This window comes from Homalodisca vitripennis, chromosome 4 (assembly GCF_021130785.1).
Source record: "Homalodisca vitripennis isolate AUS2020 chromosome 4, UT_GWSS_2.1, whole genome shotgun sequence".
NCBI classification, from domain to species: domain Eukaryota; kingdom Metazoa; phylum Arthropoda; class Insecta; order Hemiptera; family Cicadellidae; genus Homalodisca; species Homalodisca vitripennis.
Window position 1 is genome coordinate 95,205,701 of NC_060210.1, and position 18,769 is coordinate 95,224,469.

The 18,769-nt window shown below is 31.9% G+C and overlaps 1 protein-coding gene across 2 annotated transcripts in view; it reads right to left on the minus strand.

Moving 5' to 3' along the window:
* Window positions 1-9,888: 9,888 nt before the first annotated feature.
* LOC124359810 (beta-1,4-N-acetylgalactosaminyltransferase bre-4-like) overlaps window positions 9,889-18,769 on the minus strand; it is a 52,024-nt gene continuing 43,143 nt past the window's right edge. For both annotated transcript variants that reach the window (XM_046812855.1, XM_046812856.1), the window contains exons 5-9: window positions 17,713-17,914; window positions 15,944-16,182; window positions 12,809-13,011; window positions 12,144-12,266; window positions 9,889-12,033 (exon numbers count right to left, since the gene is read on the minus strand). In XM_046812855.1, coding sequence (XP_046668811.1) covers window positions 11,730-12,033; window positions 12,144-12,266; window positions 12,809-13,011; window positions 15,944-16,182; window positions 17,713-17,914 — 1,071 coding nt within the window. In that variant the 3' untranslated portion in view covers window positions 9,889-11,729. The remainder of the gene's footprint in view (window positions 12,034-12,143; window positions 12,267-12,808; window positions 13,012-15,943; window positions 16,183-17,712; window positions 17,915-18,769) is intronic.

Sequence of the window (18,769 nt, forward strand, 5' to 3'; positions counted from 1 at the left end):
ATGTAGTTAAGAAAAATATTATGGAAATTTTCGTTCAAAGAGTCTTACTTATAATCTGTCCATGTTTGCATCATTACATGAAGATGAGCTGAAATTTATTTGGTATAAATCGAGTTGACTAAAGTTTCTGTTCTTCAGTATGATGTAGTATTTGAAATTTTTTAAATTATGAAAAATCATATAATGTGACGTTGAAACATTGTTACATAATATTTATGTTCTAAAATAATCTTTCTACTTTTTCTTTATCTCTTGAGATATAATTATTCTGTTAACAAAGCATTGAACACTATTTATTTAAACTTATCAGAAAGATAAATTAAAAACATAGTTGCTGATATTATAGAAAGTAGCGTAAGTATTTAATTTTGACATATTTCTTACAAAAGGACATACCTGAACGTTGGTTAGTTTGTCTGCCGTAGTCGTTGAGAACATAGCAGTTAGTGCTAGACGTTGCGCGTTGGTAGGAGGCGGAAAACAAACTACATGCGAGCACCTTCTTAGAAATTACTGTACACTCAAAAATAACATCACTTGTGTGGGTTCTTGTTCTATAATTTCAGATTAACACTCAATTCCAACAAAATTTGTGTTATGAGGAACCTTGTGAAGAATTGTGTTTGGGTGTTTTTATATATTTGTAGTTATATGTTTAGATGTTTCATGCTCCAATACAAAATCTAGCCAATAGATTTGAATTACAATTTGGTATGTAAATTGTTTTATAGGAATAACACGTACATATATTTCAATAAAAAAAATATTAATTATGATAAATTACTTATTCCAGAATTTTCTATCTGTATGAATGTTCATTATTATACTTTTACTATAGATGGCACCAGTGACAATTTCTACAGTTTAATTTATTTTGGATATTTGAAATTGTTTCCTTTGTTATTGTATGGCGGTATATGTATAAATAAATACTGTAAAATTTCCGTCTTACAATGCCTTACAATATATATTTTAAGAAATAGAAAGAAGGTCGGATGAAGTTTCTACCTGACTGTTCTTCTATACTATACCTAATTGTTGAGTTATATTTGTATACCCGTTAACATCAGATCCGTTTCTTAGCTAGTTGTGCTTTGCTAGGAATGAGAGAAATCAGTTTCAAGTACGAAACTTGCTTGAAGTCAAGCTAGCAAGAATTGTGTCACTGAAGGGAGTACAACGAAAGAAAAGTTAAAGATTATATTTATCAAAATTATATAAAATACGAATTTTATGTCATTGCGAGATAAATAAAAAACTTGAAATTGTTCGCAATAAAATCAATCTTTTTTTGTTTTTTGTAAAAAACATATTTTTAGTATATTATCTCAATCTACAGTCTACTCTAGCAGGTCAATTAACTTTCATTCCATTTATTTATATATATGCTACATAATGTAGATATATTAGGCCCATACTCATTGTATCAATTTAAAATTAAAAATAATTTTTTAGTCCAGCAAAAATCATTTGTAATCCATCTAATAAACATTGTATTATAACAAACTGTTTTCACCCAGGATTAAAGAAGAAAAATGCAGATTGATAAACAATTAAACTAGTTTTTATTTAGCTCTTTTTGCGCAAAATAATAGGATATCTCATAAATGTTCATATATTTTCTGAGTACACATGTATATTTAGTCTTTTTCCTGTTTGTACCAATAACAATTTAATAAGTGAATTTATTCAACTTAAATTGTATTGAGTAAGAAAACTTAAAACAAAATAATAACAGACTGGATTTTATAATATTTTATCTTTTCTTTAAACTTATACATCAATAAGTGATCATATGAAAAGAACCATTCGGGCGAAGAATTAGTTTTTTACTTCCAAGAGAAAGGTTGGCGGACTTACGGAAGAATGAGCTAGTGAAATATTCAGACCCAGAACTTCAAGTGTTTGTTAGGGAAATGAACTAGGGCGGCTGTGAATGGCTCGGACACTTGCCCAGCGGAGCTTCGTTCTTAAACTCCACTGTGGAGATGGTTGTTTTATAGCTATTTATAGCACAACTGACCACGTTCATGCGGGCAGAAGTGCTGAGCTATACTTGAACTATTGATATTCCAAGAGCATTTATATCACCTCTTAAACACACAAATTTTATATGTTTCACATGAAATTGTAGGTGTGTATGTGTGTCTAGATAGAGGCTGTAAATTTAAAACTTTGTTTGAGTTTTGAATTATAAAATTTGTAAACTGTTGCTAGCATACGGGAAAATCTTTACTGATAAAGTACACGTTTAATTGACTTGTACACTATTTAAATAATCTAAAGTTTAAAAATGATATTTCCTAATATAAATTGAGTCCATGGAAATTATTTCAATTTAGAAATACATCCATAGATTTTAAATGCTTAATTTATCAGGGACATATTATTAAATCTTAAAATAATCTAGGTTAATGAATTCTAAGGAATTATGTACAATTAATAACGATTTTCCCTAGAAAGAATAAAACTATTGTTTCATAAAGTCCACTCGATTAATTTAACTTATCGTTGGTAGTATTGAATATTATTTATTCCTGAGAGAAAAATTTATTGTTCTAGTTCTGTGAGCCTTTTATTTAATATATATATATATATATATATATATATATATATATATATATATATATATATATATATATATATTCTTGAGGCCGCATATACTGTAATTTTGAAATTCCATTTGTTAAAATAATACTAATACTAAATCCTCGTATATATTTTTTCTTGGTCTCGTAACAAAGTATATCCAGTTTTTACAATAATTTACCCTCTCTTTTAGAAAGGAAAAGAAAACTGATAATTTTTGGACTTTTGATAACACTGGATTAGCACGTTCCTAAAGTATTAGGTTCATTCATGGTTTCTGGCAGAAAAGGTGGCTTAGATTGAAAGTAACTTAAAGACATCATTACTTTGGTCTAATTTGAATTATTTATCGATTACCTTAATTATTAATCGATTACAATAAATTACATCGAAAAAATCCAACCGTATTTTCTTATGACTGTATATAAAACTGAAGAGCAATCGTAAAGAGTATGGTCTGCTGTTGAGTGAGCTTTCCTGACAGTCAGGTTATTCTGCAGACATATTTTCGTACACAGGAATGTTTCAATGCGATATAGTAACAAATATTTATGACTGACTCATTTATTACAGTATTAAATAGTTGGCACATAACGAACAAGTAAGTTTGTGTTTCGATCCCACAGCAAATAACGCGTATTGGCGTATAAGAAGTGTAAAATAGTTTTAATTAAATTTCAGAGCATTTTTGATCTTTCACGAACGATGTGTTTAGCTTAATTTATAGGCCATTAACATGAATATTTTTTTAACATTAACAGAAATTAAATAATTTGTCCTCAGTTACCATTGTATACGTCGAAGTATCCAAGTTAAAGAAATAAGATTTTGTCATACTTTATAAATAACAGGTGTTTTCGATACGATGACTTGGTCCAAGAGGCGAATGTGTTCATAACGTTATATAATACGAATCTGAATAATCAGCTGGCGCATAATTTAAGTTTTTCAGTGCTAGCCTCAAATTTTGTTGTTGTTTTAGTAAAAGTGATAAATTGTAAACACAGAGCTGTATTTGATGCGTAAATTGTACGGTACAATAGTGAATTATAATGTAATAAAAAGTAACTAAAGCGTGTAAGGTTGCTTTTCAATTTTCTTCCACGATTAAATTACACTACGGATTAGTTTGCTAGAAGAGGTATAATCAATTTATTTTTAATCCTTTTTTAAAACTCGTCAGGACGAATATAAATTAATATTAACCGTGCTTATAATCCGATGAGCTGTAAATACTGCTATTAAATGATGCAATCAGATACTAAAGTTTACGTTGGATTTATTAAATAGATAAATTAGTATCTCATCAATTTATTCAAACCAATATTTTACCATACATTTAAGTCTTTCCGCAACAATTATTTGAAGATGGACGTTTTTCGTGTGTTAAAAAAAACATAGCTACTAATAGCAGAGTATGAATTGATTTTGTCAATTTTGACAGCTTTTAAATTGAAGCTTACGTAACTTAACCTGAAAACTTCCATGAAGAAGGAAAGTCTGCAGAAGTAGGGATAGATCCTGGTAATGCAATATTTCCGACATTTAAGTCAATAATAATGTGAGTAAACTGATCCAACAGTTTAACAAACTATTTTAAAACACTACTACATTAGAGAATCGTTTCGTTACTTTCCTTGCCTTATGTAGAGTTATATTTTATTGTGATGTGAAACGAAAGATTTTCTTCAATGCAAAACATAAATCCATAGCCTGCCAATAGAAGTAGTCACTTCAACAAGAAGTGTTTTTGGGAATGTCATAATGAATAAAGTAAGGTAAAAAACAGACCGAAACTTTCGTATATTTCAGTTGATATATTTTACAGTTCATTATTACATTAAATTGAACAAAAACGGTTTTTAAAAACGAATTCAGGCTAACAACTTCCCAAATAATGGTCCTCATTTCTCAAACGTTTTGTGTACTATAAGGTGTTAAGCTGTCTTACAGTTTATATAGGGAGCGACTGATGTTTAAACATTGGCAAGATGGTGTTACAGTGTGGGTTGTTGTGGGATTCACTCTAGAGTTTATAGTACGACCTTACAAGACCGCATGTTCCACACCGCCACTACAGGCTTACTGTTGAGTCTTAAGTGTGTGCACGAAATCTAACGGGTCTCCTTTTTAGTTAATTAACCATTGAATATTGCACATGAATCACACACATAGTCAGGAAGCCCCTCTTCAGAAGTGCTCTTGTTCTTGTCGATTTGTACTTAGAACTTACCTTTTAAACATGTATTAGGTTTATACACAAATCGAAATTATTGTTCTATATCAATTATGTATAACCATGGTTAATTTTTCATTATTTTAATTTCTTGACGTTGGGAAAGCAAAATTGACGAACATTGGCACATAGAAATATTTTACCAAGAATGTAACTAGAAATGATAATTGAGTTTAATACGTTTCATATATATATCAGTCAAACAAAGATTGTAAAAAATTACTGATTTGCTATGAATGCTCTGTGTAGTGGCTAAGATTCGAGAACGACGGTGGTTTTGAAATTTATATATCCATATTCTCATTTATTTCAAGTTTAACTCAAACTCTTTCTGTTTACTTAGTTAAATGCACGACAATTGATATTAAAATCTAGCATATTCCTTATTAAAAATCCAAAGAATGAATAAAGCAAGGTGAAATTAACACTCTCTTCGATTAAACCTGCCAATAATTAATGTAATAATTACACGGGGGCTTGGATTTTCGATCCATTGCGTTTTACCTGATTATCACTAATTGAAAATTATGTATCAGATTACAGTCACTTGTTTATTAAGGGTTAAGATGATTTTAAAGCCAGATTCTAGGGTTATTTTAAAAAATAGTGGTAAATGGAGAGTCCTGATGTAAAACTATACATATTATACATTTATTTTGAAGTGAACAGCCGTAAAACATTTTTCATAGGGGATTATTATCTAATAAATTTAACATTTAGTACAATAATTTAATGCACTCAATTATAAATTCTAATTAATACTGCTTGGATAATAGATGCATTTTGTCTGTTCCTGTTTTAAATGGGGGAATTTCTTCAAATTAGTTTTAATTCGTCTTCTACAAGCCACATACTAGCTTTTAATTACATTATATAATTAATTAATTTATATGCTAACAATTTTCTCTATCTGATTTCTAAATTCATTTATAGTGATCATTAAAATAAAATATTAAAACTTAAAAAAAAACTTAGTAATTATTTGACATTATAGTGGTGAACTGTCAATATTCAGAGGATAGCTTATGTTAGCTTCGGTAATGAACATTCAAATATAATGAAGTGATTAAGGATTAATCAATAGATTATTATAAAAAAAGGACGCGTAATCTTACTTTTGAAGGAATGAAGAGGAAAGATGAACGAAGCTGCAAAAATGTCGTAGCTTAATCCGAAGAGATCGAACAGAATAGGAGTGGGTTGACATATGGAATTTATCACACTCTATTGTTGCAATATATAGAACGTTTCTTTATATTATGTATCATTAAATGGGTAAAGGATTTATAGAACACTATGCAACATGATTAACGATCGTTAACAATAACATTTACTCAATGCTTATGGTATCAAGCAACGCCTTATATGGTTTTGGTGGTAATTTAATCAGTATCCAAATATTAAATCTATTAAAGGCGTGATACTGCAATGCTTTTCAATTAAATATGTAAGTACATGGAAAGGACTTAGCTCGGTTTGCAGGTTGATAAACGTTATTAGATAAACTGAATTAAGAGCCGGCTATACTGGTGGCCATCTTGATATAATCCTATACGAACAATGTTATGCCTCCTTTATCTTGTTACCTAATATTTCAATGTTAACCTTTTGCCCTTATATTGAATCCTGGAAGTTTTGAAGATCTTTCATTTTAAGGAGGATTTAAGCATCTGAAACAACTGGACAGCTTTGTAATAAATAATCCATGAAAATGCCAAGGTGGGCAGTGGGTTACAGAACAAGGCAATTTCGGAATATCCTGACGTAAACTTCATGAGATGGCTCATGCAAATATTATGTAAAATCCGAGTTAAAGAACCGGTTTTGTATTGGAATTAAATATATTTATTCCCTATAGGAACAATGTTCAATTTCATACACTTAAAAGCCTTTATTTTATTAGCTATGAATCATTTTAAGTATGCCATTAATACGCATTCAAAAGCCTTTTAGTTTTAAAAATAATTTTAGTCACTACTGAGAGATTATTCAGAGATAACGTCTCTGTATTTCATCTTTCGAATACTAAAAAAGTTTAAACTGTAAAATAACTGTGTTTAAAAACTTGCATCCTATATAATATTTTCTCAAATAATAATTCACTGCAAATGTAACTTTTACAGCATAGAAACATTAATAAAAGGCTGTACTTCTCGTATTATGTTCTTATTTACCTAAATAATATTCACTATAAAATTAATTTTCTCTCCTTTCACAATCCAGTTCAATTTATATTAAAGATGTGTAGCAATTAATATGATTGAGTTCTTGCCTGACCGTTTACGAAAAATATTATTCTCGTGGCTGGAGAAATGTTATTTCTGCCCGTCTGTCCGTCTATTTGTCTTTCTGCGCGGTATCTCAAAAAACAAACTAAACTTTATAATTACATTTTACCTTGAACTACATTTTATATGTTAGCAAAACTGAGTTCGAGGATGGTGCATGTCACTCCATTTTTACATAGGTCTTATTGGTAATTGTGCTAATGAGAAAATAGTAGAATAAATACATGTTTTTACAACTGATTAAAATCACATGATAGGTTAATTTTGACATGGTAAAACATGTAGCTTATCAGATTTTATTCATAAAGTAAAGAGATCAAAAGAATTGGCTATAAAGTCTGTGTCAATATTCAATTTCAGAGCACGCTTGTGTCATAGTGCCCTCCCCAGCTAACCAGAACCTTTATTATTTGTACACTTAATATGAAACTTATCTTATTGAACAAAAGTCTAAATTATATTATGTAGCAAGATATTTCGACAAAAATTTAATATTTAGACTTTAAGTATTGCATGAAATTAAATTTGTATGTACACAAGAATGAATTTCATGGTGGTGCCATGCCGAACAATGGAATAAGGCTGAGCGTCATTGAAAGCTGACACAATTTGTCTTTAACTGCCAGAGATATGTCAGCGTTTATATTCTGTATCATTGTCTGTCTGTCTGTACACCGAACATTTCAAGAATAAAATGAAGTATAAATTTAAAACATTGCAAGCAGCCTCAGCAAAGTCTGTTACGCGACACGTGAAGTGGCATACTCCTATTTTATAATCATATATTCCATCTTGGGAAATTTTATTAATGTGTTTTATGTACAAAACATATTTTTTAAATTTATTTTAATGCTATGTAACAGTTAATAAATTAAACGTTTAAAGTTCATGAAGTTATATTGATAAGATATATTGAAACAGTGGGCGATTTTATTATTGTAATTTTTAGATGTTTTATACAATATGAAAAGAGAAGATGGAGGTTAAAAATTAAAATAATATTTTACTAACACAGCCTCACTATAATCAACATAAATCAAATTTAATGCGTCCATCGCACTTATTGTTATTACTATTTATCACAAACGAGCTGAGTAGTATGCTTTATAAAACCAAAATACGCTTTATACCAAACCGTTTCTTTCGATCAATATATTGTTGCCTTTCCACGCCACATTACATTTTCCGTATTACTACAACAAAATTACAACATTTGAACTAGCCTTACGAAACAGTGTTACGAAAAAGTGTGCCAGTTACAGATACTATATATTTCTTTAATATTTAAAACTTCGAATCATATATAACGAAGATTTAGTAACTTAAAAACCAGCCACTGTAATGGGACTACGTAATCAGTTTGTTATATCATTTGTTATATCAATATCACTACAAGGGCTGGAGAAAATCATTTCTTTATGACTTTCACTCCGCACGTTCTCAAGAATGAACTAGTAACTTACAATTTTAAATGAAGCTCAATTTCTATATAAGCAACACCGAGTTTGCCGATGGTTCGTGTTAGCTCATGAGATTTGGATGAATAAGTAAAAGTAATAGAATATAAATCGCAGAATAAATACAATTTTAAACAAACTGAGTACAATAAATTAAGGTTTTAACATAGGAAGCTAAATTATGAAATAAGCTCTAGATTTCAAATTATGCGTTCATACTCGGCGAATCCTGGTGTGTGTAGCGTGATATGGCATACTCCTGTCTTGTAAATAAAATTATACATTCTATAACACAATAATCAGTAACACTGCTTTTCAAACAAATAATACACATTCAAACTCTTAATAGTAGAGTAATAGTTTCTGCTATAGGAAACCCATCTAAGGAAAATCGCTGTACCTCCTAATGATGAGAATCACATCAAAATAATAAAATGTTTGACGTGAACACACTGACTGGTGCAGCGGAGGGTGGAGGGTGGGAAGGACACCTGACCCATAACAGGACACCGGCGCGTCTCAGCGCTTATGCAAGCACCTGTCTCAGCACACTCACTACACAACTTACTAGTCACAAAATATTGTACGGCCTCCGACTAGTCCTTGAATGAAAATTAATATAAAAAACTTATAGATAAAAAAATAGAATAAAAAGCACCGTCAGTCGTAGTTAACTGCCTCCTTATTCTCATTACTTTACGTGTACAAATAGTATACAAAATTATTTCTTATAATCTTTACTGATTAATTTCACTGTTGATAACAGCAAAAAAATATTCGGTATCGTAAATCCTTGCCTAGTGGGGGGGGGGCCTATTTGTAAGTCCACTACTTTATTGCTTGATTTACGTATTGTCTGCAAAACGTATGAATTAAATCCAAAGTAGGAATATTCGTGTCCAGTAACAGCTGATCATGTTTATTTAATGGAACGGTAGATGATACGGATCAGATTTAATTTTCCATATAAGCTACATAAAACCAGCAACTGTGTTGGCGCGGAGTGTAGATAGGGATCAGAGCTACCACACACCATTCGAATTTTCATGCGGGCTGTTCTAAAATAATATAATAATAAATATATAATAATAATAAACACACAATAATTATTGTAATTATTTCCTGCATAGTTTCACAAATCTGGATTTCCTGAATTTTATTTCAAAAAATGGCCGTCTATTTAACACGAAAAATGAATATAAATTAATTTACATTGTTCGACTGTAAGTAAATAAACCATTATATAATTTAAACTTTAACAAATAACCCTCCAATTTAATGGTTAAGTAAGGTACATATTAAGAAAGAAAAAGTCCTGTCAGAATTACAAGTATTTATTTGTGAACATATACACATAGTACATATGTAATGAGTATGAATGTATAAACTACTGTACATAGACTTTGGCACTTGGTTGCGTAGTATGGAGTATATAAATAATTAAATATGTAAAGAATGTCTTTGTCTGTAATTTTCAAATATCTTGATCGAGTCACAGTTCTAATATTTTACTATAACCATGGCCATACAAATACAATACGTGTCACTAATCAACTTGACGTGTCACGGTCTCGTGTTATTTACAATATTCTCATACTTTATTCTTCAATATTTAGTTACACAAGAGTATTCTATTTGGTTATTATTGTTCTTTCTAATTATTTTACCGTCATTACTCATACAACCTTATCTACAAGTACAAATTTGAACTTCTATTATTAGAAATAGAAGAATAACGCAATGCATATGAATTATTACTATTTATAGTTTTAATTTGTTACAACTTTTAATGAGCATATTTTATCTGTAAGATAAGTCAAAGCTTTTTTTAAGGAACAAAAAAATTTAACTGTTTAGAGATATTTGTAACTTACCGTACTTATTTTGTGTGTGTGTGTGTGTGTGTGTGTGTGTGTGTGTGTGTGTGTGTGTGTGTGTGTGTGTGTGTGTGTGTGTGTGTGTGTATATATATATATATATATCCTAAAAATTAAGTAAACCCATTGCTTGACATTCGGAGACTTTGAAAATATTTTATCCCTCAACGATTCTTTATATTTCAAGAATAGGCATTAGTGTTCAAGTTTCGGGTAATATTTTTCAATAATCTCCGAAGCTCCAACAAGGACGGAATATTTTTTCAATCATACATATTTGTATTTATGTATTTTGTAAGCTGTCTTGTCTATTTTCCGAGTACGGTGTAAAATGCAAAAGAAGAGGTTTAATTGCATAATAAAGGAGTTTTTGATATTGCAATGTCGTCAATATTTAAAAGTTATGTCTTAGGAATTCATGTGCTCATGAAAGACACTAAAAACTTCTGAAAATTATTGGCTGGTCTTTATAATGGTGAATTTAAATCATACTCAGCAGCTTCCAATAGGAATTGACGGTAAAAACTTCATTCGAAACCAGACCTAAGAATTTTTGAATAAAAACATCTCTTAATCCATATAAGAACTGGTCTATACTGAAGAATTCGCGCAGCCCTCTATAGAATCTTGTTTAAAAATAATGGCAAACTACCAATAATTGTCACTGGGCAGTGTTCACCTTTGCTTGCTGTACATATATCACACCTACACTCCCAGCAGATGACACCAGTTGGCATTGTACTGATGCTAGGTCCCCAGGGCCACTGTAGCTGTCCTGTCGTCATTATTCTGTTGTTCGACATATATCACACCAGGAATCCCAGCAGAATACTCCACAAGGCGCTGGACTGATGACAGCTCACCGGGACCACTGTAGCTCTCTTGTTGTCATTATCCTGTTGTTCGCCATATATCACACCAGGAATCCCAGCAGAATACTCCACACGGCGCTGGACTGATGACAGCTCACCGGGACCACTGTAGCTCTCTTGTCGTCATTATCCTGTTGTTCGCCATATATCACACCAGGAATCCCAGCAGAATACTCCAGTAGGCGCTAGACTGACGCTAGCTCGCCGGGGCCACTGTGGTTCTCCTGTCGCCATTATCCCGTTTTTGTACATATATCACACCAGGACTCCCAGCAGAGGACACCAGTTGGCGTTGGACTGATGCTAGCTCTCCAGGACCACTGTAGCTGTCCTGTCGTCATTATACTGTTGTTGTACATATATCACACCAGGACTCCCAGCAGAAGACTCCAGTAGGCGCTAGACTGATGCTAGCTCGCCGGGGCCACCGTGGTTCTCCGGTCGTCATTATCCTGTTGTTGCTGCAGCACCCGAATGTTCTGGGGAGGATGACCCACGTCCACGAGCAGTCGCGTGTACAGAGCATGCTCCACCGTACTTAGCAAGTTGTACTGCACCGTGTTCAAGCCGTCCAGCCGGTATCTCCTCCAAGATGTGCGCAGCAGCTTCACACGCACCTTCCACGCTAGAGGCTTCCGCTTTTCGTGTTTGATCATGGTATATCGAGCTATCTCCTCCGGAGGTCGAGAAATCGTCGTTAGCACGTGCTCCACTCTGAAACAATGTCACACTTTGGATTCATGTGTTCAGAAAGCTTCGCTTAAATGACATTGATTTTATTAAGCGTTTAATCTAATCACATTATTGAGGTTACCCCTACTCACCTGTATCCCATATCGTCATCCTCTCCACCCCAACCCCAGTACAGATTAGAGTAGCCGTTGACCTTAAAGAAGTGCTCGGTCCTAATGGCGAACACTCCTCCGACGAGTTGGCGATACGGCAATCTGAAACGGAAAACCCGAAATAGGAGCAGTTAAGAGTAAATTACTCATGAACTAGAATATGCCTTTTAACCATATAAATTGTAAACATTTCAATGAAGCTCGTGTGGCCTTAGCAATAACTAAATTCCCATCGATACTCAACGTCAAATTGTAATCTCAGCTGATGCTGCTATAAACTACATTCATGTCAATAATATAATGCATGAAAGTAATTGGGCTTGTCATTATTAACTGAGATTTTATATTGATGTTTTGTATTTGAATAACTTGTTTTTTTTAATTAACTACGTTTTATAAAATATATGTTCTGCTAATTTGTGTGCTTTTATATCAGTTTTAACAACACGAATAATCTACACTATCATATACAATTTTACTGGTTCTTCTATGTACGAGTATTTGTGTGTGTTACCCAATGACGTCAAACTACTAGAACGATTGTACTGAAATTTTAGATGCATATTCTGTGGCTCCCTGGTTGCGTTCAAGTACAATTATTTGTAATAAGCTGTTAACACTGAAAAAGTTAAAATTAGACTCACTTATAGTCCAGTTCATTAACGGCCACGGACATGTGCCTGGGCTGGACCGGACAGCTGTACATGTTGCGGTCATCCTCGGGCAGCATGTCCACGTCGTGGAACACGAAACAGTGAAACATCACTCCGGGCTCCGGCAGCATCCTCAGCGCCGTCAGGAACCCCGCGTTCATCAGCACACCCTTGTTGAAGGTGTCATTCCCTGTCTGTGAATATTTATAATTCAAAAGGTTATAAATAGTAAAATACAATACATAAGGCAACAAAATATATGGTTACAATATGATGCTGGTAATTTATCAGTAGTTAAGAGTAATTGAACTAAGTGGAATGAATAAGTTTTATAACCAATATGAAACATAAAACGGCGGTGTTAGTTTTTATAGTACGCTTCAAAAGTTAATTTTTATTAGCTGTATTATTCTTGTATACTAATTAAATTGAGTTTCGTAAATTGACAGTAATTTTCATTGTTACGAAACTTTTAAAATCAAATTAAATAAATATATTAACGTTTGTGCTCCCGGATTCTTGAGATATAATTCTATTATATGTTTGTAGGTTTTATTGTTATAATCCATAACTCCATTTGAAAAAAATGGTTTATCAACCCATGATTTTGTAATCTGATTGTGTATAATTTAAAACACATATAATTTCTCAATGATTCGGAGGGAGGGTGTCTAATCTATTGTGGCTTCTTATCTTCTTTAGATGGCTAGTATATCAACAGATTATTGGAGGAAATTATTAATTCTAATTAGTTCTTTCACTGATTCATGGTTCCAATATTTATTTGAATTTGTCTATATTTTCGTTTTATATTACATCGTTCTGTGCTCTTTATATGATTTTATAAGCTGCTAATGAATATATAATGCAAGTGTACATCAGTCTGTGCCCTTGAAATTTGGTAGTGTAGTGCCATTTGTAATGAGAAAACGTAGCCAATTCACGGAAGGAAAATAGTTTTTCTCCTAAGTAGGTGAGTTAAGAGAAAACTTTCCAAGAGCAAAAGTTGGGGAAATTGAATGAAGTTGGTAAAGTCGCATGTCTCCAGTTTCTGTAGTTTCCAGAGCAGATCCGTTGTTAGTGTTTTTTGAAATGCAAATCATTAAATATTAAATTCATTTTAGATGAAAAGGATACTATACTCTAAAACATAAATAAATAAAAAGGCACGAAATCATTTATTTAGAGCTCGTCATCGAAATTGGATTAGGAAGATGTCAGGTTTTCGAGTATAAATACTATTCGAGTATAAAACTATGGTAAACCATAGTTTTATGTCAAACACATTGAACATTTCGATTCGAGGATTGGATTTATCCTGTTATCCTACAGGTATTACAAATACATAAAAGGTAAGTTACTCATCTTCTCTGATATAGTGGCATGGGTTGTTCAGTGCGCCTATGTAGAAACATGGTTGGTGATTAGTTTAAGAAGTTTCGACCTCAGAAACGACATAAATGAGTATTTATATTTTCAGTTACAGCGTGTTTTGTTGTTTTCTTTCACTTTGGAAAGTTCTTCATCACATTGTTGTACATTTTTTAGTTTTTGTATGCATTACTTTGTGCTTTAAGTTTTCTGACATCTGAAGAAGATAGATACCAATCCTATAAAAGTTATCTGTTTTTGTAATCTATAAAGATAGAAAATAGTAAAAATCTGGTTATCCTTTCAAGTAATCCATCCTCAGTGTTTCACTTTGAACAAGGAATAATTTGTGGACATTATTAAAAATTTAAATGACATAGTTTAGAGTTTTTATTGTGAAACATGAATTACTAAAAAAATTAATATTATGACGAGATATATTTAAGTACATAATCATGTAGAGAGAAAAAAATAAGGTTTTCAGCGAAACTATGATACTTAATATTGTTCTAACATAAAGTTTTTATGATTTTTATACAATATTTGTTTGGTACATGAAGAAATTAAGTAGTATTAGTTTAATTATATATTAGAACTGTTATTTTTTGAGCATGATTTTAAAATCAGGAAAAAGAATATTGATTTTTTTGTACTACACTTAATATTATTAAAGATCCTACAGACATGAAAATGAAAATAAAAGTAAATGATGATAAGTTTTTTAGGTGTCAATAAAAGGATTTTATGTTTACTAAAGTGTCTCTTGTTAAAGTTGAATTTTTACCATGAGGCTAGCCTTTACAAATAAATAGTATAAATAAAATGATATGTAATGTGTGGTCTTATTTCAAGCGGGTCTGTAGAGCTTAAGGAAGCTGGTAAATGAATTTAATTGTTATTTAGTGTTTTAATTCCTATATTTATTTGTTTTCTCAAATATACAATAGACTTCGCTGAAGTTGCATTATAAATTCAAATCAATACCTCATTGCATTCTGAAGATGTCTTCCGTCAGATAAGCAGCATACAGTCAGAAACATATACACATATCTTGCCACATGATACATTCACATATTTTTTCATTATATGTTATTTTTATATCAGTGTTTAAATAACAGTTCCGGTGAGTTAGGAGTACGAAAGTATGGACTAATATCAAATTTTGTCAGAGTTTTTTTATAATTACTATCATTGTATGTATGTATATGTTTTATTATATGAATAAAAAATATCACATGATACAATATTGGATGACTGGCTCAGTGTATTTACATATGTATTTATTCTGCATTTTCTTGTTGCCATAATTGTTACCCACAATATGAATCTAATAATATTCCCTCACCAAAATTCTATTGAGTGACAAGTACCATTGACCTCTATGCTGCATACATAGAAATGAAACTTCGAACAAAAATATAAATTCTATAGGTCAGTTTGTGTTTTATATATTGTGCGCAGAGACAGACAGACAGACGTACAGACGGACTGACATAAATGAAATTTCTTCAACCTCTCAAGTAACAGGTTTCGATTACACTCAGCCAATTAAGAATATTTTAATGTGATGAAAGTGTACACATTTAAAATGCTTTGACATAGAAATATGCCACAAGTTCTTATAAAAAACAAATAGATATTTAAGCTCACAATGAACGAACAGAACAAATACTAGACCACTGAAATTGCGATATGGACCTCTGCTGACCCACAACATCATCTTTGTACCTGCTACACCCACCCAGCAGGACTGACCTGTTCCACAACGAAGACACGGTACTGTAGCTGTTGCCGTTGCAGTAAGGGGTGCAGGTAGTAGAGTAGAGTGAGCAGTTGTTCCCAGCGGTCGCGGTAGGGGATGACGACAGCCACGGTGTGTCGGGGAGTACAATCAGGAGGTCTCCAGGAGCCCCCTGGCCCCAAAACCCCCACATGTGTCTCGACTGCCCGCTCCCCTAGCCGGATTGGCGACGACGATACATTAATGGTACCACCTGTTAATCATTATTGAGCGACGTTTTAGACTGCTCGGCCATCGGTACTCCCAACTATGGCACTAATGTAACCTATGTTAACATTATATTGAACAAAAACTCTAATTACTTTAACACAACGGGTTGTCATTGAGTTTTGTACTGAAAACAATAACACTTATTTTAACTATTGATATACTTGGTATATTGCATTTTATTACGTTTCAAAAGAAAGAATTAAACTGAGTCACACTTAGTATCTTTAAATGAAAATAATTTTGACTTTCACACTTAGAGGTTACCTCTCAGTTTACCTCTTAGTTTACCTTAAAACTCAATATTCGTCGTGTTAAATTGCTTTAAACACTTATCATTTACGAAAGCTTGTGTTTTAAAATAATATTATAAGTTTTGTCCTTTCGGGGTTTTAGAATATCTTATAATTTTTTGACAACTGAACCGATTTGGTCATTCGTTATATCATTACAAAGTAAATTGGAATTATTTAAAATATTGTTAAAAATGTGTCATGTATAGCTTTAGTTTTATAAACAAATACAATATATCTGTGCAAATTTTCATTAAAAAAGGTATATAACCTAAAAGTATAAAATATTAATATGTGTAATATAGTTCCAGAAAATGTAGCAACCAGTTAAATACCACACATGTTCCATACTAAAGTCATGTATACTCGTAATACAACTTTTACCGAAGTTTTATATATATATATATATATATATATATATATATATATATATGTTATATATATATATATATGTATATATAAAATACTTGTAATAACATTATTTTAATTATACACTTTTCAAAGGTGCACATTCTTCTTTAACTACAATTAGGTGCACGCAGCGTTTTCTATACTTATGTCATTGCTGTTAATAATTATTATGAAATCTGTAGTGTTTTCATAAAACTAAACTATTGATTTATAGAAAGAAATCAATGACTTTATTTGATATTTACAAATAGGTATTCTCTACAAGAACAGCATACAGTGATCATTTCTACTATGAAAAATCTTCTAGAGGATGCATGAAAAATGATATTCTTATTCGTGTATCTTTTTTCGTGTAACAGCTTTTAGGCCTATACATATATGTTACACATATATGTTATGCATATATGTTATATACATATGCTATACATATATGTTATGCACACTTTCTTCCAAACATAATGTGCATTGATCAATGTATGAGTGTTTTGATGATTTATGTTTTGAAATTATAGTACTTACGTTATTATTCCACAGTATGCAAGTTTATATGACTCTAACTCATTTCTATGCTTCAATAAAACCAGTATAACTTCACTTTGTAAAATACCAAAATTTCACTAGTATTGTGTTACTTTTACGAAACATTTTTTTGTTTCTTTTCATCTGTAACAAGATGCCCATACAACAATGCACTACATCATAACTTATAAATGACTCACAAGGTGTATGCAATAGGTCGCCTTTAAAATTTTAAACAACCAAAACAAGAGATGAGGATGCAATACGTTTTTGATGTAGTTATTTATACTGACGTAGAGAGGGCGGGACACGCGGACAGTCATCTAGCGGCCGGGCGCATGTGTAGGAGTGCTGGGCGGGCAGGACACTCTCGGACACGATGATACGCGCCACGATGGCAGCGCGAGCGGCATTCTGAGCGACCTGAGCGGCCAACTCCACGGACGGCGCGTTGCGGCGCAGCAGAGGTTCTATCTTGAACACCATGCCGTTGCCCTGAACGTCCACAATGTTATTCATAACATTATCCAAATTGTGTATACTTATATTATGAACATCTAATACAAATCCCACATTAGTAGTCATGCAGTTAGACTATATCACACGTTCAAACGGAAGAAAACATTATTATTAGGGTTTAAGATCGGAGAGTCAATTTGCATTATATGAGTATAAGTACACAACATAGGTTTTCTTGAAAGCAATAGAGAAATTTCGCTTAAAAAATAAATCGATCGTCGTCATCTGTATTAGTTTTTGTGGAGGTCGAAATGGGAGGGGTTGAAATATGATATTTTCTTTCTCAGAATAATGTTTCCCTAGCTTCATACACTTAAAACCAATCGTCAGTCAGATAATAAACAGTTATGAAACCGTCAGATAACTAGGTAAAAATACAGAAAAACTCCATTCTTAACCACCGTATATAATTTATCAAACTCTTACTAATAATTTATTTACGTTGCTCACGATTTGTTTTAAGTGTGGAAAACTTTGTGTAAAGTATGATTTGAGAAAAGTTATCATTTTATATTTTTAAGTTTTTTATACCCTCTCATTTAGATCTCCACTGGTCGATTTCTTCAGTCAAAAACTAGGTTGTGTGAAAATACAAAGCAAACTGGGCCTCGTTTTCGTTACACATGAAAAACTAGAATAATTATAATGAATGTGACTCTAATAAAGTGAATATGAAATGTAGTTAAATACACAATGCATAAGGAATATGGTTTTATGAGTTTGGTATAGTAAATTATACGCCTGGCATATTGGGCTCTCATTATTAATGGCCTTTGAATAAAAAAAGCTCTAGTAGATATATTTTTCTTTTGTTATACCCCATTTAGATAA